Source organism: Oryctolagus cuniculus, chromosome 7 (genome assembly GCF_051225735.1).
Source record: "Oryctolagus cuniculus isolate XC-2025 breed Fujian yellow rabbit chromosome 7, ASM5122573v1, whole genome shotgun sequence".
Lineage (NCBI taxonomy): Eukaryota > Metazoa > Chordata > Mammalia > Lagomorpha > Leporidae > Oryctolagus > Oryctolagus cuniculus.
In genome coordinates, this window is record NC_142873.1 from 126,635,464 (window position 1) to 126,659,512 (window position 24,049).

The window sequence follows — 24,049 nt, forward strand, 5'->3', positions numbered from 1 at the left end:
TCACTATCGAGGAGAACAGCTCAGCTAAGTGGAATTACTTCCATTCTGATTAAGAGAGAGAGAGAGAGATTGATTTACCATGCCAGACCTGGGTGTGTCACCTTAGGCACACCCTTACCCCTGAAGAACTGAACAGAGCTTTCTGGACACACCCACCACAAGCCTCTAGAGAGTCACTGAAAGCAGACAGCCCAATTACAAATGCCAAACAGCAAACTCAATAACTGAGAAAACAAGAACAAGGAAGACAACATGATCCTCCCAAAAGAACATGACACATTAATACAAGATAATTAAGATGATGAGATACAAGAAATGCAAGAAATGGATTTCAAAATTTTAAGATAAGAATATTTAGAAGTAACCAAAAACAAATGCATGAACTACTGAAATCCATGCAGGACAGGACAGAAAATCTCTCCCATGAAAATGAAATCTTAAGGGGGAATCAAAATGAAATGAGGAATTTAATAGAACATGAAATTGAGATATTGAAGAGAAATCAAAATGAAATGAAGAATTCAATGGAATAAATAAAAAAAAACACACTTGAGAGCCTTAAAAACAGAATCAATGAGGCAGAAGAGAGAATATCAGATTTAGAAGACAGAACAGGAAAGTATATAGTAAAGTCAAAGAAAAGAAGAGGAAATTAGAAATCTAAAAAATATTGTTGGGAATCTACAGGATACTATTAAAAAAACCAACATTCGATTCTAGGAGTTCCTGAAGGCACGGAGAGAGAGAGAGAGAGAAAGGATTAGAAGGCCTTTATTCATGTGTCTGTTGGCCATTTGGATTTCTTCTTTTGAAAAATGTCTATTGAGATCTTTGGCCCTTCTCTTAAGTAGGTTGTTTGTTTTGATGTTGTGAAGTTTCTTGATCTCTTTGTAGATTCTGATTATTAACCCTTTATCTGTTGCATAGTTTGCAAATATTTTTTCCCATTCTGTCGGTTGCCTCTTCACTTTCCTGACTGTTTCTTTTGAAGTACAGAAACTTCTCAATTTGATGTAATCCCAAATGTTAATTTTGTCTTTGACTGCCTGTGCTTCTAGGGTCTTTTCCAAGAAGTCTTTGCCTATACCTATATCTTGGAGGGTTTCTCCAATGTTCTCTAATAATTTGATGGTGTCAGGTCATAGATTTAGATCTTTAATCCATGTTGAGTGGATGTTTGTGTAAGGTGAAAGGTAGGGGTCTTGCTTCATGATTCTGCATGTGGAAATCCAATTTTCCCAGCACCATTTATTGAATAGACTGTCCTTACTCCAGGGATTGGTTTTGGATCCTTGATCAAATATGAGTTGGCTGTAGATGTTTGGGTTTATTTCTGGTGTTTCTATTCTGTTCCATTGGTCTATCCATCTGTTTCTGTACCAGTACCATGCTGTTTTGATAACAACTGCCCTGCAGTATGTCCTGAAATCTGGTATTGAGATGCCTCCAGCTTTGTTTTTGTTGTATAAGATTGCTTTAGCTATTGGAGGTCTCCTGTGCCTCCATATGAATTTCAGCATCCTTTTTTCCAGATCTGAGAAGAATATCTTTGGTATTTTGATTGGTATTGCATTGAATGCAAAATTGCTTTTGGGAGAATGGACATTTTGATGATATTGATTCTTCCAATCCATGAGCATGGAAGATTTTTCGATTTTTTGGTATCCTCTTCTATTTCTTTCTTTAAGATCTTGTAATTTTCATCGTAGAGATCTTTAAAGTCCTTGGTTAAGTTTATTCCAAGGTATTTGATTGTTTTTGTAGCTATTGTGAATGGGATTGATCTTAGAAGTTCTTCCTCGGCCGTGGCATTGCCTGTGTATACAAAGCCTGTTGGTTTTTGTGCATTGATTTTATATCCTGCTACTTTGCCAAACTCTTCTATGAGTCCCAATAGTCTCTTAGTAGGGTTCTTTGGATCCCATAAATAAAGTATCATATCGTCTACAAAAAGGGATAGTTTGACTTCCTCCTTCCCAATTTGTATCCCTTTAATTTCTTTTTCTTGCCTAATAGCTCTGGCTAAAACTTCCAGAACTATATTGAATAGCAGTGGTGAGAGTGGGCATCCCAGTGTGGTACTAGATCTCAGTGGAAATGCTTCCGACTTTTCCCCATTCAATAGGATGCTAACTGTGGGTTTTTCATAAATTGCTTTGATTGTATTGAGGAATGTTCCTTCCATACCCAGTTTGCTTAGAGCTTTCATCATGAAAGGGTGTTGTATTTTATCAAATGCTTTCTCTGCATCTATTGAGATAATCATATGGTTTTTCTTCTGCAGTTTGTTTATGTGGTATATCACATTGATTGTTTTCCGAACATTGAACCATCCCTGCATACCAGGGATAAATCCCACTTGGTCTGGGTGGATGATCTTTCTGATGTGTTGTTGCATTCTATTGGCAAGAATTTTATTGAGGATTTTTGCATCTATGTTCATCAGGAATATTGGTCTGTAATTCTCTGCTACATCTTTTTCAGGTTTAGGAATTAAGGGGATGCTGGCTTCATAGAAAGAACTTGGGAGGATTCCTTCTTTTTGGATTGTTCTGAATAGTTTGAGAAGAATTGGAGTTAGTTCTTCTTTAAATGTCTGGTAGAATTCAGCAGTGAATCCATCTGTTCCTGGACTTTTCTTTGTTGGGAGGGCCTTTATTACTGTTTCAATTTCTGTCTCAGTTATGGGTCTGTTTAAGTTTTCTATGCCTTTGTGGTTCAATTTAGGTAGGTTGCATGTGTCCAGGAATCTATCCATTTCTGATAGGTTTCCCTGTTTGCTGGCATACAATTCTTTGTAGTAATTTCTGATGATTCTTTTTATTTCTGTGGTGTCTGTTGTTACATTCCCTTTTGCATCTCTGATTTTATTGATTTGGGTCTTTTCTCTTCTTTTTTTAGTTAGTTGTGCCAATGGGGTGTCAATTTTGCTTATTTTTTCAAAAAACCAGCTCTTTGCTTGGCTGATTTTTTGTAATGTTTTTTTTGGATTCAATCCTGTTGATTTCTTCTCTGAGTTTAATTATTTCTCTTCTCCTGTTAGATTTGGGTCTGGTTTGCTGCAGATTTTCTAGATTCTTGAGATGAATTGAAAGCTCATTTATTTGGTGCCTTTCCAATTTCTTGATGTAGGCATATATTGCTATAAACTTTCCTCTCAACACTGCTTTTGCTGTATCTCATAAGTTTTGATATGTTGTGCTGTTATCCTCATTTACTTCCAGAAAATTTTTGACTTCTCTTTTGATTTCTTCTATGACCCAGTGTTCATTCAGGAGCATGTTGTTCAGTTTCCATGTGTATGCAAATGCTCTAGGGATTCCTGAGTTGCTAATTTCCAACTTCATTCCATTGTGGTCTGAGAAGATGCATGGTATGATTTCAATTTTTTTGAATTTGCTGAGACTTGCTTTATGGCCTAGTATGTGGTCAATCCTAGAGAAGGTTCCATGTACTGCTGAGAAGAATATAAATTCTTTATGTGTAGGATGAAAATTTCTGGAGATATTTGTTAGATCCATTTGGGCTATAGTGTCAATTAAATCTGCTGTTTCCTTGCTGATCTTCTGTCCTGTTGATCTGTCTATTTCTGAAAGTGGAGTATTGAAGTCCCCCAATACTATTGTATTGGAGTTTAAGTCTCCCTTTAAGTCTCTTAACATATCTTTTAAATAAACCGGTGCCCTGTAATTAGGTGCATATACGTTTATAATAGTTACATCTTCCTGTTGAATTGATCCCTTAATCATTATATAGTACCCCTCTTTGTCTCTCTTAACAGTTTTTGTGCTAAAGTTTATTTGGTCTGATATTTAAAATGGCTACGCACGCTCTTTTTTCATTTCTGTTGGCATGGAATATCTTTTTCCAGCCTTTCACTTTCAGTTTGCATGCATCTTTGTTGGAAAGATGTGTTTCTTGTAAGCAGCAAATAGATGGGTTTTGCTTTTTAATCCATTCAGCCAGTCTGTTCCTTCTAACTAGAGAGTTGAGGCCATTTACATTCAATGTGACTATTGATAAGTAGTGACTTTGCCCTGCCATTTGGCAAAGATATTTTCTAATACATGCTTTGAACTGCCTGTGATCTTTTACTGGGAGGTTTTCTCCCTTTACCTTCTTTCATACTGATGGCCCTGTTTCTGTGTTTCTGTGTGTAACATATCTTTAAGCATCTTTTGCAGGACTGGACAAGTGTTGACAAATTCTTTCAATTTCTGTTTGCTATGAAAGGTCTTTATTTCACCTTCATTCACAAATGAGAGCTTTGCAGGATATAATATTCTGGGCTGGCAGTTTTTCTCTCTTAATACCTGGGCTATATCTCGCCATTCCCTTCTAGCTTGTAGGGTTTCTGATGAGAAGTCTGCTGTGAGTCCAATTGGAGATCCTCTGAGAGTAATCTGACATTTCTCTCTTGCACATTTTAGAATCTTTTCTTTATGTTTCACTGTGGTGAGTTTGATTACAACTTGTCGTGGTGAGGATCTCTTTTGGTCAGGTTTACTAGGGATTCTATGAGCTTCCTGTACTTGGATGTCTCTGTCCTTCTCCAAACCTGGGAAGTTCTCTGCAAGTATCTCACTAAAAAGGCCTTCTAATCCCTTCTCTCTCTCCATGCCTTCAGGAACTCCTAGAACCTGAATGTTGGGTTTTTTAATAGTATCCTGTAGATTCCCAACAATATTTTTTTAGATTTCTAATTTCCTCTTCTTTTCTTTGGCTTGACTGTATACATTCCTGTGCTCTGTCTTCTAAATCTGATATTCTCTCGTCTATCTCCCTGATTCTGTTTTTAAGACTCTCAAATGTGTTTGTCATTTGTTCTATTGAATTCTTCATTTCATTTTGATTTCTCTTCAATATCTCAATTTCATGTTCTATTAAATTCCTCATTTCATTTTGATTCCCCCTTAAGATTTCATTTTCATGGGAGAGATTTTCTGTCCTGTCCTGTATGGATTTCTGTAGTTCATGTATTTATTTTTGGTAACTTCTAAATGTTCTTATCATAATTTTTTGAAATCCATATCTTGTATTTCTTCTATTTCATCATCTTCATAATCTTGTATTGGAGTGTCATGTTCATTTGGGAGCATCATGTTGTCTTCCTTGTTCTTGTTTCCTCAGTTTCTGCATTTGTTGTTTGGCATTGTGGAGAAATTCCTTGGTTTATTATTCTTTTTTTCTCGCTATGGTGGCTTTTCTCATTATACTAAGACTCTAGATTAAGAGGACTGTCTGCTTTTGGTGAATCTCTAGAGGCTTGTGATGGGTGTGGCCAGAAAGCTCTGTTTAGTTCTTCAGGGTTAAGGGTGTGCCAAAGGTGACACACCCAGGTTTGGCATGATAAATCTTCTCTCTCTCTCTCTTTTTTTATTCAGAAAGGAAGTAATTCCACTCAGCTAAGCTCTTCTCCTTGATGGCAATCTGTGCCTGAGCGCTAGCCCCATTGGGTATAATATTTGTCTGTTCTGTCCCAAGGACCACACAAAGGATCTGTGCAGTCCTAAGTGTAAGTTCAGATTCCCCTGCAATGTCTCCCCTCAGGTTGCCAAGGTGTGGCGTTTCCCAGTGAGATCACGTCTCAGCCACACCATGAATTCTCCCATGCACCCTCAGTGTTGTTGTTGTTGTTGTTTTCCACAGTCCCGGTTCATAAGCTCCACACATTCACTAGATCTTAATCTCCTGTTATTTCTCCCCACCAGAGTCAAGTTTTTCTGTTTGGCTGAGGGTGGGCACAGCCCCAAGCTGATGCAGCTGTTACATATGTCCAAAATGGCACCTGCTCTATTGTCTTTCCTGCCTCTTTAAGGTGAGTGGAGTGGAGAGAGAGAATCATGTCCGTATCGGTCCCTTTTATTTTTTTTCTTTCCTCTATTTAGGCTGGTGTACTTTCCCCCACAGGGCTTCAAGCCTTGCTCCCTCTATGTTCTTCCTGCTGCTTTTCCACCAGTGTCTCCTGCTACTGCAGCTTCTCCTCACCTCCCTTTCCAGTGCTAGTGTATAGACTTAGTGGCTGGGGTCCCAAGCCATGGGTGCCTGTGCCCTCCACATAGGTCCACCATGTCCAACTAATTCTGGAAGTGTTTCCTCTGCAGTTTTTTCCCTAACTCTTCCCTGAAACTACAGTATCTCCACTTTTATTAAACTATCTTTTCCTGGACTATCAGTGCACTCCCTCCCTATTCCGCCATCTTGGAGCTCCAACCTGGTTGAACTCTTTAACACACAATTATTCTTAGGTGTTTAAATTTAACTGAAAAGTGATCCCTGTTAAATATAAGAGTGGAAATAAGAGAAGGAAAAGATGCACAGTTTGGCACAGGCTCACTCGGACTTACCCTTAATGGTAGAGCTATAAATGTGCCAGGGAATTCCAAATCAATCCAATAAAAGTGGCATGCATGTACCAATGCCATCTTACTATTCAAAATGGGCAGTTTCAGTTCATAATTGATCATAATGATAGGATTAAGTGTCAAAGGGATCACATAAACAAGACTAGTGTCTGCTACTACTGATTGAATTAAAAAGGAGAGTACAATGCAACATGGGAAGTGGGATACACAGCAGACTCATAGAATGGCAGATGCCCTAAACAGCACTCTGGCCTCAGAATCAGCCCTTAAGGCATTCGGATCTGGCTAAAAAGCCCATGAGAGTTTCTCAGGCATGGAAAGGCAAGACACCCTGGCAAAAAAAAAAAAATGACCTAAATGAAATCTCTGTGAGTGAGATCCCAGCAGAAAGAACGGGCCATCCAAGAAGGAGGTACCTTTCTCTGAAGGGAAGAGAGAACTTCCACTTTGATTATGGCCTTCTCTAAATAAGGTCAAAGTTTGGGAACTCAAGAGGCTTCCATAGCCTTCGCAGCTCATGACAAGAGCCTCGGGTGATTACTGATGTCATAAATAAAAGTGTCAGTTGTTAAATCAACAACAGGAGTCTCTATATACTTGCTCCCCATGAGAATCTCTGTCCTTAATGTGTTGTACTATGCAAATTAATGGTAAAACTACTACTCCAATAGTATTTTATACTTTGTGTATCTGTGTGGATGCAAACTGTTGAAATCTTTACTTAGTATATACCAGCTTGATCTTCTGTATATAAAGATAATTGAAAATGAATCTTGATGAAGAATGGATGGGACAGTGAGTGGGAAATGGGATGGTTGCAGGTGGGAGGGAGGTTATGGGGGGAAAAGCCGCTATAATCCAAAAGTTGTACTTTCTAAATTTATATTTATTAAATAAAAGTTTTTAAAAATAAAATAAAATAAAAATGTTTCCACTTTCTCAAAAAAAAAAAAAGAAGAAGAAGTTGTGAGTAACATGAAGAGGGGAAAGTGAGTATATTCCTGGCCATTACCACTATCTGCATTTATCTCCCCATTTCTCCAGGCGGATCATTCAGGGTTGACCAACTCTGAGAGCGGAAGTCAAGCTCTTCCCTCTGTCACCCTGCCCCCAGATGGGCGGTACAATTCTGGACATAGGAAAGAGTCATCAACAGGGTTCAGTGACAAGTAGGGTCAACCACAGGTCCAGAGCCGCTGCACCATGAGCGTGTCTGCGCTGAGCTCCCAGGCAGCCTCTCCGGGCTCCTCCAAGTGGCGGCCCTGCTGGGCCTGCTCCTGCTGCTGCTCAAGGCAGCTCAGCTCTACCTGCACCGCCAGTGGCTGCTCAGAGCCCTCCAGCAGTTCCCGTGCCCACCCTCCCACTGGCTCCTGGGGCACAGCAGAGAGGTAGGAAGGAGTGGGACAGGGACCGGGAGGCAGGGGTGGCTGGGCTCTCAGAGTCTGCTCAGCGGGGGTCCACAGGGCACAGGCTGTTGTGTGATGAGCACGCAGGCTGTGAGGAACACAGAGCTCACCTCTTGGGTCTGGGTTCATCCCAGCGACAGGGAGCTCACTCCCTCACAGGAAGTCCACCCTGCTATGACGCAGCCATCATGCATGACTTCCTCATTTGGTCCTGGCAGCCCTGGACATGGAGGGCATGACTGCTCCTGCCTGAGTCTCCCTCCTCCAGGCTGAGCACCCCCTGCAGCCCTAGCTGTTCTCAAAACAGGCTTCTAGAATCTTCTTTACCCCAGTCACTCAACACCATTCTCTGTGTGTGATCTGTTGATTGTCTGGAGACAGACATCAGTCTGAAGGAATCCTGCTCTGTGGGGGTCATGGGGTGCAGCGATGATAGATGGGAGTCTCAGAAGGAGCCAGGACACAGGGAGGGCTCACTCTGCTGCGGTGAAAAGTGGTGTCACCGCACACCCTGGACTGTGAGCTCCTTGGAGCTGAGTGCACCATCCCCTCCCTGCACCCCAGTGCCCAGCACTGAAGCGCTCAGCACCGGCGTCTGGACAGACGGAGGAAGGAAGGAAAGAAGCAGCTGGAGGGACAGGGTCACCCCCGCACTGGCCGCCCCGGGGTGGGGATGCGGACCCAGGTGAGGAGCCTTGCAGAGAGAGGTCATCCAGGGTTGGTGCATGGGGCAGATGTTGGCAGACGGGAGTTTGCAGGCACTGAGGCCTCTTGCTTCTCTTGTTACCGGCAGAAGGGGCCAAATATGGAGACCAGAAACATCCAACCTCCCCTCCATAACCCTGTCCTCTTCTGTCCCACTGCCCTGTTCTACACCACATTATTCATTAACACCCCTACCTGTCCATGCATTTTTACCTCTGGGCCTCTGCTCACCCTGTGCTCTTGGCTTGGAATAACCTTGCCTCCCAGTGTCCAACCTGCCAATGCCCAGCCCCAAGCCACGTCCTGGAAGAAGTTTCCCGGGTCTTTCAGGAATGGAGGGGCGACTCCTTCCTATGCACTGTCCTCCTCATGGGACAGCGCAGTGACAACTTGATTCAGGTGTTTCCCTGCAGCGTCCTAGCTGGGAGCTCCTTCTGGGTGGGATCATCTGACTCACGTTTGTAACCATGGAGACTCAATGAGTGAATGAGCACGCGACGAGGAAGGGCTTTCTAGTGTCCGGGTCTGAGTCAGCCCCCTCTCCAGGGCTTCCCCGATGCTTGGACTTCCTTCCATCCCAATAGTAATGTCCTGTGCTGTGGCCTCCCAAGCTTCCTGTCTGTCCGACGAGGCTGTGAGCTCTAGACAGCTGAGGATCCATGACCACACCTCCATCCAGTGCCTGACCCTGTGCTTGGCACCGAAGTGCTTGGTGATGAAGGAACCTGTTCCACGACAGGGCCAGTTTCCTCAGGGCTGGTGGCAATGGTGTCAGAAAGCTGTGTGGGGCTGGATACTTCCACGGCAAGCTGATGTCAGTTCCATAGAAGCAGCAGAAATGAAGAACTGAAATTCCTGCACGGATTCCAGATGCGCTGGGTGTGGAAAGCTGAGGGGGAGGCCCTCGCTCAGCAGGGGAGAGGAGGAACAGCTGGGCGGATAGAAGTGTGTGTGCACAGGCCAGCGAGTGTGCAGGTGCAGCCATGGCGGGGCAGCAGCAGACCAGCAGAAGCCTCAGGGCTGGAACAGATGGGTCACACAGCCGTGGGCACGAGAGAGGAAGGACGAGAGTCGAAACCAGAAAGCCAAGGACTTTGTGATCCACATCTAAGACTTTCGCAAAATGACTCCAGGCTGTGGGGAACTCACAAAAGATTCTTTTTGATGGGAAGTGAAAATGAGAATACAAAACCCAAATCTCAAAATCATTATTTATACATCCAGATGTTGTGCAAGAAATCTGTATATATTTAACATGTGGAATGACATTAAATGTGTAATCTCTATTTAATCTTTTTACATGTAGCCATATATTTCATCTTAATAAATATGTGTATGTTTGCAGGAATAATGTGGAAACTATAACAACCAGTATGGTGATATAAAATTGGTGTATAAACTTAACATTTTAATATAATCTATTTTATTCTATGAGTAAACTGAATTATGTTACACAGCTGCCTACCAGGAGACATAGTTGTTCTGTAATTGTCCATGGAAACCGTTGCACTGAGAGTTTCCAAGGTTCTGCACAACGTGGGCACAGTGCCTGACTTAAGCTTGCAGGTGATGTGGAGGGCGAGCCCATAGCTCTGCTCAAGAGGGAGGCCACATATGGCCTTGGGCCAAGTTCTGGTGAGACAGCAAGGCCCTGGATGAGGCAGTTAGGCCTTTGGAGCAGGGGTTAAGACCCCATTGGGGCTGCCCAAATCCTATACCAGAGTGCCTAAATTGGGTACTGGTTCAGCTCCTGACTCCAGCTCTCTGCTGCTCTGCGCCATAGAAAGCTCCAGTTGTCAGGTCTTTCCCTACAAGCTATGCAGGAAAACTGGATTGAGTTGATGGCACCTGGTCTGGCCAGTCCCAAATAAGCTAAATAAAGCAAGAATATAAATCCCAGTCCTCCCAGGTCATAAAAACTTCCAAGTTCTGACTTCTACTGGTAGAACCAGAGATGTTTTCCTGTGGTTGTCTTCCACTCCAAGGCCTAGAGTTAAAGAAAACTTTTCATTGTTTTGTCTTTCACTTGGGAACAGTTCCAGAAGAACCAGGAGCTGCCACAGATTCTGAAATGGCTAGAGAAATTTCCCAGTGCCTTCCCACAGTGGCTGTGGGGGAGCAACGTCTGAGTTCAGCTCTACGACCCGGACTACATGAAGGTGATGCTGGGCAGATCAGGTGAGGATGAAACCTCACTCCAGCTAAAGGGGCCCTTCTCACTGCAAAGTGCTAATCTGAACACCAATATCTGCCCCTTCCACCAACCATGCACCAAACTCACGACCCAACTTAACGCCAATGCACTGACTCAGTTTACAAAAACCATGATTATTTGCTCAGTGTCTCATGTCCTTTTTGTTGCTGTTGTTTTTAAAAGCAAATTGAGATGACCTGTCATGTAAATTGTCCCAGTTTTGAAAAAAACTTTTGTATCCATACCAACTTGAGTTTGGAACTTCTAGTGTTGGCTTTCCTGAGTCTTGAGGTGGCCAACCCATGATCTATTTGTAGAAAAAAACCCACAAGATTTGTCTTATTCTTTGGCATGGAGGATATAGCCTGTGCTCTTGCTAACTCACCATTCCAGTCCAGTGGGTGTTTGACTGCTGCTGCCTTGAGTCTACCTGCCCAAGCCAAATTGACTTTGAAGACAAAATTGGTCTACAACCATACCACCCTGAACACACCCAACCTCAACTGAAGACAAAATTGAAAGAGGGGAGGGAAGCAAGTAGAAAGTGGTCTGGGACCAACTCCCAACTCACAGCCAACAGAAGTGATGGCAGCCCCTGGTCGGATGTCAGCTACCATGGGAGCTGCTTCATTTGGTCATAGCTATTTTCCTGTAAAGCCCTTGCTTACCTTTCAGACCCAAAGGCTCGCAGTGTCTACGAGTTCTTGGCCCCCTGGATTGGTATGTATGCCTAATGCAGGACAACAGTCCCTTCCCCAGCTAGGGTAGCAGGAGCTCTCACTGCCTCACGGAGAGCAAGGTGCCAGCCGCCACTCTCACGAGCTACGCCCTGATGCCAGCCTCATTTGTCATCTGCCAAGCAGACCCTCAGCCCTTCCTCAGGCTGGTGCGAGCCCCCTGGGACTCAGCACCTGCCACAGCACTGCTCAGTTGTCGCCAGACATTCCCAGCTGGACATTAACTAAGTCCCTCCTAGATCTGCGCCAGCTCTTTGCAGTCTTTATGCCATGCTCACGTACGGCCAGGAGGGAAATTCCTCCTTGTGCAGAGCATCGTGCCTTCCCTGCCTTTTGTCCAAGACATTCCACTTTCTTCTGAGTTTTTGCTCCCTGTACACTGCTCAGTTCTTTCCAGATTATCCTCGGTGGTTTCTCACATCTAGTATACTACATGTGCACACATACCCGTCTCTGGCCAGGGTACGGTTTGCTCCTGCTGGACGGGCAGACGTGGTTCCAGCATCGGCGCATGCTCACCCCAGCCTTCCACTACGACATCCTGAAGCCCTACGTGGGGCTCATGGCGGACTCCGTCCAAATCATGCTGGTGAGTCCGTCTCTCTCTCTCTCTCTCACTCTCTCTCTCTCTCTCTCTCACACACACACACAAACACACAACCTTCACCTACTCACAGGCTCCACTATCAAACACAAGTGGTGCACAGACAGCCATCACCCTCAGCCCCATGGAATAGCACTCTTAGACCATTAATATGAGAGCAGGGTTCCCCAAAGCAGAGCAAAGACATGATATTGTACTCACTCATTGCTTATTGTACCAAGAGGACCATCTGGGACACAGGACCCTAGCTTCCTCTTTCCAAGTCTTCAACACGGAGGACTAGAGGCATGGTCAATCCTTCGTGACAGCAGGATAGTCTACCGTTGGCTGGCCTGCACAGTGGAAGCTTTACTGGTAGGGCAGATGCTCCGGGATGTCACTCGGCCAGGCTCTGGCCAGGGACCCAAGGCTACTGCATAGATTTGGGAACCCATGAAATGAATGCACAGTAGGTCCACACCCTGCCATACGAACACTCCAATCAGAACTCTGATGTCTGACTCAACCGTGCTCAGCAAACATCTTATGAAAGACAATGAATTGAAGTGCCTTTATATCCCCATTAAAAGTGCTACTATATGTCCCATGAGTTTCTTTTGCCTTGACACAACTGTCCCTTAGCAATGGAACTGCCAGGGTCTTGGACTGGCTCAGGTATCAAACACTGAAGAGTTACTCTACTTCTTATCATTAAAGAAAAAAGTTTCTCATAAATCAAAGATTGTAACAGAATTCCAAACTTCAAAATTTAATGTAAACTAATGTAATGTGATGTAATGTAAATTCGGAGGGGCTGGCGCTGTGGCTTACTTGGTTAATCCTCTGCCTGCGGCGCCGGCATCCCATGTGGGCACCGGGTTCTAGTCCCAGTTGGTCTTCTTCTGGTCCAGCTTTCTGCATTGGCCCGAGAAGGCAGTGGAGGATGGCCCAAGTGCTTGGACCCCTGCACCCACATGGGAGACCAAGAGGAGGCACCTGGCTCCTGGCTTCAGATCGGCGTAGTTCTGGCCATAGTGGCCATTTGGGGGGTGAACCAAAGGAAGGATGACCTTTCTCTAAGTCTCTCTCTCTCACTGTCTAACTCTATCTGTCAAATAAAAAAAAAAAAAAAGAGCCTCGGCTCCCTGGCCCAGACCTTGGGTGGGAATCAAGAACAAGGCTCACTCTCCCTACAGGACAAATGGGAGCAGCTGGTCAGCCAGGACTCCTCCCTGGAGGTCTTCCAACACGTCTCCCTGATGACCCTGGACACCATCATGAAGTGCGCCTTCAGCTACCAGGGCAGCGTCCAGCTGGACAGCAGGTCCGTGATGACCTCCACCAGCAGGGTCCTTGTGCTCACCATCAGTGTGCCCGCACCTCCCGGCCAGCCGGGGGTGGGAGGGACTAGCATGCTCACCTCCACAAAAGGCAAGACGCTGACCTAGCCCACACCAAGCTCTAACTGCAGACCAGATTCCCCCTACCTCCACCGCAGATCCCTGATGCCCCCCCTGCCCCGCCCAGCACAGGTGGGAGCCTGGCTCTCCTGCCATCCTACAGAGGCCCCAGGGGCACAAGGACTGCAAACAGGAGTGGTGTGTGTCTCCACGCTGCCTGTCCCCAGTGTGGGGAGGAATCTCCTCCCAGAGCCCCACTCTGCCTGCAGATCAGAGGCCCCTCCACTCTGACCTCATCCACGTCCTCTCCCTCAGGAATTTCCAGTCCTACATCCAGGCTGTTGGGGACCTGAACAACTTGGTGTTTGCCCGGGTGAGGAACGTCTTTCACCAGAGTGACTTCCTGTACAGGCTGAGCCCTGAAGGCCGCTTGTCCCACCGTGCCTGCCAGCTCGCCCACGAGCACACAGGTGCTGCCTCCTCCTCCTGTGTCCCCCTCCTTAACCAGCGCAGCCCAAAGGAGCTGACATCAACTCATAAGGCAGAGCCAGGCACATGCTCCACCTGCAGGAGCTGGGACACACACGCTGGGTACCTCCCTGGTGCAGGGGTCAGGAGCTGAGATGCTGGGGTGCCAGGTGCTGGCAGGGGTTCCCATCACACGGGCGATGACTGAATGAGACTCCAGCCCAGCAGCAATCAGCTGAGGCTCCTGGGCTGTGCAATTGCAGGGAGGCCTGCCCTGCATCCCAGGATGCTGGCTCCCACCCCGACCCACACACCCACTCCCACGCTCACCCTGACCTCCAGGGCACCCGGGTTGGGGCAGGTGGGGCTCTCAGCTGCTCCGGTACCCACTGCTCTGGCACAGACCGAGTGATCCAGCAGAGGAAGGCTCAGCTGCAGCAGGAGGGGGAGCTGGAGAAGGTCAGGAGGAAGAGGTGCTTGGACTTCCTGGACGTCCTCCTCTTTGCCAAGGTCAGTGTGTGCAGGGCAGGCCCGAGCTTGGCCTGGAAGCACAGAGCCAGGGACAGAGCAGAGCCCGCGCCCTCTCTCCCACTGTGGCCTCCCCCAGATGGAGAACGGGAGCAGCCTGTCCGACCAGGACCTCCGCGCCGAGGTGGACACGTTCATGTTCGAGGGCCACGACACCACGGCCAGCAGCATCTCCTGGATCTTCTATGCCCTGGCCACGCACCCCGAGCATCAGCACCGGTGCCGCGAGGAGATCCAGGGCCTCCTGGGGGACGGAGCCTCCATCACCTGGTGAGTGAGAGCCCAGGGGGCGGTGGGGGAGGGCCCTGCCTGTCTGGGAGGGGAAGCCCTGGGGGTCCAGCCCTGCCTCCTCCTCTGCCTGGGCTTTGTTTCAGGGAGCACCTGGACCAGATGCCCTACACCACCATGTGCATCAAGGAGGCGCTGAGACTCTACCCACCGGTGCCAGGTGTTGGTAGAGACCTCAGCAAGCCTGTCACCTTCCCTGATGGACGCTCCCTCCCCAAGGGTACGAACTGCCCACCCTCACTCATCTAAGCACTCACTGGGAGACAAGAAGATTGGAAATTCAGTCGTGCGTCCTCGGTTCTGAATCTCTCTGCTTCTTCCTTTCCTTGTCATCATAAATGATGCATACTTGGTAATTGGATGATGTGCAGGAAATGCTTTGCACAGAGCTTAAACACAGAAAAATCTCAATAAATACAGGTGCGCCTCTGACAGTATCCATGGGTTTGTAGCATGAACATTCTCGCTCTCTGAGATGTGGAGGCCTGTAGAGGAAATCTACTCAGGGTTCAGGGCCCCACCCCACTGGTCTCTTCTCTTGCTCTCCTCCTGCCCCACAGGCATCACGGTCATGCTCTCCATCTATGGCCTGCATCACAACCCGAAGGTGTGGCCAAACCCAGAGGTAGGAGGGCGCTGGGAGGAGGGCATGGACTGATCCTTCAGACCAACTCCTCCCCCTGCTGCCACTGTGTTCCCTGGGCCCTCAGGGATCGCCCTTGACCTCTGCTCCCTGCAGGTGTTTGACCCTTCCCGCTTCGCACCGGGTTCTGCTCACCACAGCCACGCTTTCCTGCCCTTCTCAGGAGGATCCAGGTGAGCGTCCCGTGTGCGCTGATGGAGTCGGGGGACAATGGGGAGTCTCAGGGCTCATCCCCAGTGTCTGTGACCCCCTGCATTCCCACGTGGGATCTTCAGACCTGCCCTCCTGTGTTGGCGTTGCTGGGAGGGAGGCCTTGTGTGGGTGTCTCTGCGAGCCATGTAAGGGGGTTTCAGAGCAGTGTCGGGGGTGCTCCAAACTTCAGGGTGTCCTGGAGGTCTGCTCGCTGTGGGGGTGTGGCCCTTCTGTGTACATTACACTTCCTGGGTTGCGCTTTCCAATGTCTCCTTTTCCCACACACTCTCTAGCCAGCCCACGGACCTTTCTGCTTAGTCACTAACCCTTCCAACACCAAACCAAAGGCCCAGATGGCTTGGTTTGCTGCCAGCATCCTCGGGTGCCCTGACTGGCCACAGACTTGAAGGTCGCGGTGGCCTTTGTAGAAAGGGTCCCACTTGGGGCTGTCACCTGACACATTTTCTAGTCTTTCCCAACAGAAGGTTCGCTGTATATTTATGTTAAATATCTGTGTCTATATTCCCCGTTCACGAAACTCTGTACTTGGAGATCACTAAACCATGGTCCATATTCCACACGTTCTACATAAAGATGCACACAATGACTACTTGTAAAGGAAAGCCCACTACTGGGTATATGATATGGCACTGCTACAATTCCTAAGCTTTCTTTTGTTGACTTCAAGTTTCAGTCCATCCTTGTTGGAAAAAAATACATGACATTTAAATTATGTTGAGTTTGTAGAGACTTACTTTGTATCCTAATATATGGTCTCTTCTTTTAGACCTAAGAATATTTGGTTTATAAAATTGAGTGTTCCACAGTTAGAAGCATATGCATTTACAACCATTGCAGCTTCTTCTTGAGTTGATCTCTTGATCATGATATAGTGACCTTCCATGTCTTTTTTTACAGTGGTGTGGGTCCCTACAAGGACCTGCTGGTGCAGGGAGAGGGCCAAGGTCACAAGATGGCCAGCTGGCAGGCCCAGCGCAAACAGAGCCCAGCTGTGGCAAACATTGCCTCAGATGACAGTGAGGAGAGGTGGGGGGGGCATAGGCCCCAAGTCCGGGGAGACCAGCCCCTCATATCCAGGGTCCTGGGGACAGGTTGTGCCCTGCTTTTATGTCCCATTTGTGCCTCATGCTGCATGGGCTGGTATGAGGGTCCACAGCTGAAATGCTGGATCTGGACAGGTTCGAAGGCTGCAGTCTTTGTGACTGTTGGGATCAAAAGTCTGTTGGGGGCCAGCACCGTGGCTCACTAGGCTAATCCTCCGCCTGTGGCACCGGCACCCCGGGTTTTAGTCCCATTTGGGGCGCCGGATCCTAGTCCCAGTTGCTCCTCTTCCAGTCCAGCTCTCTGCTGTGGCCTGGGAAGGCAGCGGAGGATGGCCCAAGTGCTTGGACCCTGCACCCGCATGGGAGACCGGGAGGAAGCACCCAGGTCCTGGCTTTGGATCGGCACAGCACTGGCTGTAGCAGCCATTTGGGGGGTAAACCAACGGAAGGAAGACCTTTCTCTCTGTCTCTCTCTCACTGTCTATAACTCTACCTGTCTAATAAAAAAAAAAAAGTCTGTGGGGTCCCAAGGATGGGCTCCTAGGATACTAGAGATTCCCACAGTGGCTCCTTTCTCAAGGTAGAACCACACTCCACTGCATGGCTTCTGGGGGTTGGGAGAAAGACACAGTGAGTCCCTTCTCTGACACAAAGCTACCATGCTTGCTCCAGGTACCTCTCTAACTGGGCTCCGAGCCTCTGGCAAGTGTGGACCAGCCTTACAGCCAGGCCCACCGGTGTACGGCACCCGTGGAGATGGGTTCCACTGAGGCTCCCCTGTATGCCAGTTCTTCAGTGAAGATGCCTCCTGGCCATGGGGCTGGCCTTAGGCTCGCTGTGGTCTTCAGTCTCAGCTCTCCACGTCCTGTAGCTTTCCTTATCTTCTTTGCTGAGTTCTAGAGTTTTTCCTCGGGCATTCATTTAAAATACAACCATTTGTTTGTTGTTTTGGTTCTTCTCTGGGGAGGACATGAATGTCTAGCACCACTGTCAGCCATCATGAAATAAATCATTTCATTTTTAAAATTTAATCAACTTCACTCAAAAATCAAAGCATCCTGTGCTCTTGTCTCTGTGTGCCATGCACTCCTTAGAATTGAGGGAACACAAAGATGAAAAGTGTCATCCATGTCTCCAAGAGTTCACAATTAAGGTAAAAAGGGTACAGAAAAACCCTATTCACAAGACAGACATCAGTCCTTTCTTTATTCCTTCACAAACTCATTCCCTGTTTCAGTAGTTTATGGAATGCTGCATGCCCCTGGCACCGTCCTAGGCTCTGGACTGCACCCCTGAACACAATCACTAATTGTCGCTCCCCCTCTTCGTGGAGGAATGACACAGGACCCTGCGCTGTTCTTTTGTCTGCTCGGCCCTTCCCGGGTTTGCTGCTGGTTCTTCCCAGGTTGGCTGCCGATCCTTCCACCTCCGTGGAAGGGCGGTGCCCCCTGCCACTTTCCCCACTTCCGCGGGGGAGTGGCACACCGCCGGCCAGCTCTCTTGGGGGCTGCTCAGATGTTATCCGGATGTTCCCCTTAGATGTTCCTGGTGCATGTTGTCTCTCTCCTCCTTTATAGTCCTCTTCCACCAATCCCAACTCTGCTACCCACACACCGAGTACGCTGCTCTCCTCCAATCAGGAGCAGGTCCTGCAGTTTATTGATTGAACTGGAGGCAGCTGCATAGAAGCTGTTTACTCCTCTCCCAGTGCCATATTGTGGGAGAGCAGATGCATAGAATAAGTCTTAATTCCAGTAACTTAGTCTAGTCCAAGTTGCTCCCCACACTAATGCTGCCTTGAGAACCCAGCAAGGAGAGGGATGGCTGGCAAGGAGATATGGGACAGGAGGTTGTTGGCCTGAACCTGAAGGGAGAGAGGGCTTTCTCAGCAACTTCAGTGACATGAGCTGAGTTAGTGGAGCTGGACAAGTAAGTGATAGGTGAGCAGCAGCCCTAGAGAGCTTGTTGCATCTAAGCATTTGCACCTTATCCCACTGGTGTGGAGAGCAGGGAAGGGTCTGAGCCAGGACTTAGTTTCAGTGTGGAAGACAGGGAGGCAGGGAGATCAACAGGAGCCCAGGGAGGACATTGAGGGATGGCAAGGAGAAACCAGGAGACAGATGCTGGTAGACGTAGCAGTGAGGGTGCACCAAGAGCCTGAACACTGAGCTGGAAGCAGTTGGGACTGCATTGGGAGGGGCCCCTGACCCACCCCCTGTCTGGGAGCTTCCCCAATGATGCTCTAACTCCCTCTGAGGAACTCAGTTCTTGAGGATCCCTAGCCAGCGAGTGTATGTGAATGTGACCCATCTCTCCCGTGTGGTCCGGACCAGTGACCTCCCATGGGGAACCAGCCCCTGTGTGTGAAGGGAGGGAACTCACTAATTATTAACTCTTCAAACTATTTGTGTGATTAGGCTCTTTCCCTTAGAATGCTGGCCCTGTCTTACAAGAGATTTAATGCCCTCTGAAGGCTAAAGCAGGATCAGAGCCAGCCTTTGGGAGGATGGTAGGCTTGTCAAGTCAGGAGAATGTGACCCAACCATGGCAAACAGAGGTGTGTGTAACCTGTGAGGAAAGGGGTTGGGGCTGATCCGTAAGAAGGAGGACCTTCAGAGGGCCAGCTCTGAGCTGGGGTTTAGAGACCAATGCCTGCCAGCCCAGAATGAAACCTGAGCTCTCTTCTCATTTCACTGTCCCTGCCTGGCCCAGGAACTGCATCGGGAAGCAATTTGCCATGAATGAGCTGAAGGTGGCCGTGGCCCTGACCCTGCTGCGCTTCGAGCTGCTGCCGGATCCCAAAAAGGTGCCCGTCCCCACAGCACGGGTTGTACTGAAGTCCATCAACGGGATCCACCTTCATCTAAGGAAGCTCCACTAACCCTGGTGGAGACAAGAAGAGACTCTGGGGGCCTCCTGCCTCGCAGCCTGTCTTCCTGTCACCTGTTCCTGTCCCCTGCCTGATGGTCCACTTCCTACTTTTTATCTGTCCACCTGTCCTTCATCCACCTGCCTTCCTTTCTGCCTCCGCCGTCTGTCTGCCCAACTTTCCTCCTGACTGCCAACTTGCTGATGTGGCTATGTGCCTCATGTCTGTCTGCATCTCTGTCCACCTAATCTCTGATCACTGCCTGCCCTTCTCCCTGTCTGCCCCTCTGCCTGCCTTTTGCCTTTTTGTTGCTTGCATTTCCCTGTATTGCTGCCATGATCAAATTATCACAACCTTACTTGCCTGAAGTAACAAATTTCTTCTCATGCAGTTTTGAAGATCAGAAATCTGAAATGGGTTTCACTGGGACAAAGCCAGAGTATTGGGGGGTCCTCACTACTTTTCATAACCTAAAGCTGCATACTTTGCATCCCAAGGCTTATGGATGATTCCTCCCTATGTTATAAGGACCTTTGTTATTATACTGTGTCTACTCGGATAATACAGAATATACTCAGTGCTCCAAGGATTAGGACTTGGATATCATTGGGATGCACTTGTCAGCAGAGCTCAGTCCCTTCCTGCCTGTCATGCAATCTGCCCATCTAAATATCTCCTGCATAGAGCCTGAATATATTATTGTCATTCACACAAGGCTTTCCAACTTCCCTCTTCCTCGGGTAGAGATGGAAAGAAAGGAAGGAGTCACAGGAGTGGAAGGAAGGTGAAGTGACTTCTGCCCCGTAGTGCCCCATGCTGAGTCATGGCCTGGCGTGACTCATCCCCCTCAATGGAGACTCATGCATGTGATCCTGATGCCCCTTATACTGTCCACCTCTTGAGGCTCCTGTAGTAGTTGAGTTAGACAAGGGAATCTTCTCTAAGGATTCAAACAGGGAAGCTCACACTTGTCAGTGAATGAGATTATTGGTTTACAGTATCACAGTGAAATATCTGACACAGCAAAGTAGATACTTATTTGTTGACAGTTTTGGAGGCTGAAAGTCCAAAGGTTATGATGCAGGCTTTTGCAGAAGTCCCTTGCAGGGCTCAACCAGTGGGATCCCATGGTTTGCAGGAAGCAGAGAGAGTGGTTGGGCCCAAACTTGGGCTTTCATGCAACCCTCTTGAGAGAACTGCTTCTGAGGGCATTCCCCCAATGACCTAGGATGTCCCATTAGGCCCTACCTCCTATAATTTCCATCACTTCACAATATCACCACCCTGGGGACCAAACCTTTATCATGTGGGCCTTTGGGATACACTTACCATTCAAACCAGAGACCATGCCTATTTTCTATTCAGTGGTTAGTTTTTCTGATTAGAAATTTTTCAGAATAGGACTGAACGTGAAGCCATCTTGAGTTCACCAGAGAGGGCTGATCTGCTATGAGCACTAACTGGACCCAGCTTATCATGGCCCCATGATACCTGAGAATAGGGCCCCAGCCTGACAATGTCAGCCTCTCTAATGTCTAAGGACCTACAGACTCTGCAAAAGACTCACAGAATGGACACCCACCTAGCAAAGGTGGGAGTGCAGATGATCTGGCTGGTGGTAGAAGATCTCAGATCCCAAGCAACTCTCCCCCCTACCCCGAGGACAGCCTCTTGCCAGTCACCTCCCACCCTGAGGGATGAGGGCACCATCAACCCTGCCTGCACTTGGTGATTGCCTGGGAGGTAGCTTTGGGTCCTGTACTCAACATCCAAGCACCTATGTATTCCTACCATATTTCTAGTGGTATTTTCTGTGTCCCTGGTGACTTCTCCGAATCCAAGCTCTATCTGTTTCTGGTTCTGAACACAGGTGTCCCCTGGCCCCCACTACTCTTAGCCCAGGGCTCTGAGTGCCTTGGACCTTACTGAGGCCCTTTGATTGAAGCAGCACTTCCCTTCCTGCTTCCCTGAAGTGGTATCTTACAAAGTTGTTGCCTGATGACAGAACTGACTTCCCCAGGCTGGTGCAGTGGCATAGTAGGTTAAACCTCCACCTGCGGTGCTGGCATCTCATATGGGCATCAGTTCATGTTCTAGCTGCTCCTCTTCTGATCCAGCTCTCTGCTATGGCCTGGGCAAGCAGTAGAGAATGACCCAAGCACTTAGGCCCCTGCACCCATGTGGGAGACCCAGAAGAAGCTTCTGGCTCTCTGCTACAGATCAGCTTAGCTAGGGCTGTTGTGGCCATTTGGGGAGTGAACCAGTGGATGGAAGGCCTCTCTGTCTCTCCCTCTCTCTGTCTGTAACTCTACCACTCAAATAAATAAATGAAATCTTCAAAAAAAAAAAAAAAAAGAACTGACTTCCTTCCCAGTGCCCTGATCAACCAAGACCCTGATCCAGTTCAGCCTTGCTCTGAAAGGCGTAGGCTGGACCACCCATGCTTAACAATGGGGTATGAGCAGCAGTCAAGTGGGAATGTCCTAGACAGTATGTTTGGGAGATTCCCTGGTGTCAGATGGTACAGTAGGGCCAGGCTGGCCATGTTCAGAGAGCATCAGAACAATGGGCAATCAAAGCCGTCACTAACCATAGTGTGGTAGGTGGGAAAAATGACCTGAATCACATAGCAATTGTCATGTTTCTGACCCAGAAAGATGAGAGATGTGGAGACCTGACACTGGTCAAGGACATGGGGAAGGTTGACATCAAGAAGGAAAACTGGGTATCTACATGTGAAAGATTGACCTTGGCTTCTTATTTATACCATAAACACAAAGCAGCAAAAATTGGATCAAAAAGTTGAAAGACAGCCCATAGAATAGCACAAAATAATTGCATATTAAATGAAAATACATAACATACTCCTGTACTCAAGAAAAAATGCAACAACTCTATGCAAAAAAAAAATGTACAAAGGACTTCAACAAACACTTCTGCAAAGAAGATATGTGAACGGCCATGGAGTAACGTATGAAAAGATACTCCACATAATTAGTCATTAGAAAAATGTAAATAAAAACCACAATGAGATACCACTTCTCATTCTTTGGGATGGTTTTAATTATTTTTAGTGGAAAACAACAGATGTTGAACAGAATATGGAGAAATTAGAACTCTCTTATATTAGGGGCAAGTATAAATTGGTACAGCCAATCTGGAGAAGTTTGTTGCTCAAAAAATAAAAACTGTAATTACTATGTGATACAGCAGTTTTCCTCTTAGGAAGACAAAGAAGAGGGTCAGCATTGTGGTGTAGTGAGTAAAGCCACTGCCTGCCATGCTGACATTCCATGTGGGCACCAGTTCATGCCCCAGTTGCTCCAATTCAGATCCAGCTCTATGCTAATTACCTAGGACAAGCATCAGAGGATGATATGGGCCCTTGCTACCCATGTGGGAAACCTGGATGAAGCTTCTGGCTCCTGGATTGGCCCAGTTCTGGCCATTGTGGCCATCTAGGGAGTGAACCAGCAGACAGAAGATCTATCTCTATCTCTATCCCTAACTCTATCTCTATCTCTATCTCTATCTGTCTATTTATCTATCATTCTCTCCCTGTCTCTCTTCCTCTGTAACTTTTTCAAATAAGTAAATAAATCTTTTTTCAAAAAGACAGAAAGAGAGAGAAGTCATGTTGAAATAAGCAGGAAGGAGAGTTGCCTGTTTCATTCCTCCCTCAATTCCAAGCAGCAAAACCTAGAGAGAGACACCTCCCACTTGAAGGAAGGACAGGGTATCAAACCAGTTCTTGAACTTGGATCTCAATGCCAGGTCCACTGCAGTAGAACTCAGAGTCAAACAGCCCCTGGCCTAGGAGTATATTTAACCAAAGAGGCTATAAATCATTAATAAAGCAATCTTAACAGGACACAAAGAAATGGAAGACTTTCCATGTTCACAGATGTACAGCAATTTACAGATCCAATATAATCCCTACCAAAAGTCCAATGGTATTTTGCACAGGACTATAAAAAAACACAACTAAAACTTGTGTGGAACCTCAAAAGACCCGAGATAACCAAAACAATATTGAGCACAAAGAATAAAGCTGACTTAAACTACTTGACTTTAAAATGTGTTAGTAAAGTACAATAATTAAAACACCACAGTATGGTGCTGGCGCTGTGGTGCAGTGGGTTAACACCCTGGCCTGAAGCGCCAGCATCCCATATGGGTGCTGGTTCTAGACCCAGCTGCTCTTCTTCTGATCCAGCTCTCTGCTATGCCCTGGGAAAGCAGTAGAAGATGGCCCAAGTCCTTGGACCCTTGCACCCACATGGGAGACCCGGAAGAAGCTCCTGGTGCAGCTCTAGCCATTGCGGCCAGTTGGAGAGTGAACCATCAGATGGAAGACCTCTCTTTCTCTCTCTGCCTCTCCTCTCTCTGTGTAACTCTGACTTTCAAATAAATAAATAAATCTGAAAAAAACATAGTATTAGCATAAAATAGAACCATAGATCAATAGAAGAGAGAATAGAGACTCTAGAATTAAACTCATGCATATAAAGCCAACTTATCTTTGACAAACATGATAAGAACATGTACTGGGGAAAAGGGTAGTATTTTTAATAAATGATACTGGAAAATTAGATATTCATATGCAG

At 47.2% G+C, this 24,049-nt stretch overlaps 1 protein-coding gene across 1 annotated transcript in view; it reads left to right on the forward strand.

Moving 5' to 3' along the window:
* The window catches only part of LOC100341018 (cytochrome P450 4A5-like), a 43,678-nt gene extending 23,888 nt beyond the window's left edge, over positions 1–19,790 (forward strand). Inside the window, 12 exon segments of the mRNA XM_089299400.1 lie at positions 7,596–7,753; positions 10,519–10,654; positions 11,346–11,390; positions 11,869–11,996; positions 13,187–13,314; positions 13,706–13,860; positions 14,262–14,368; positions 14,466–14,656; positions 14,761–14,894; positions 15,235–15,299; positions 15,414–15,490; positions 19,286–19,790. Coding sequence (XP_089155526.1) covers positions 7,596–7,753; positions 10,519–10,654; positions 11,346–11,390; positions 11,869–11,996; positions 13,187–13,314; positions 13,706–13,860; positions 14,262–14,368; positions 14,466–14,656; positions 14,761–14,894; positions 15,235–15,299; positions 15,414–15,490; positions 19,286–19,454 — 1,493 coding nt within the window. The 3' untranslated portion in view covers positions 19,455–19,790.
* Positions 19,791–24,049: the final 4,259 nt, after the last annotated feature.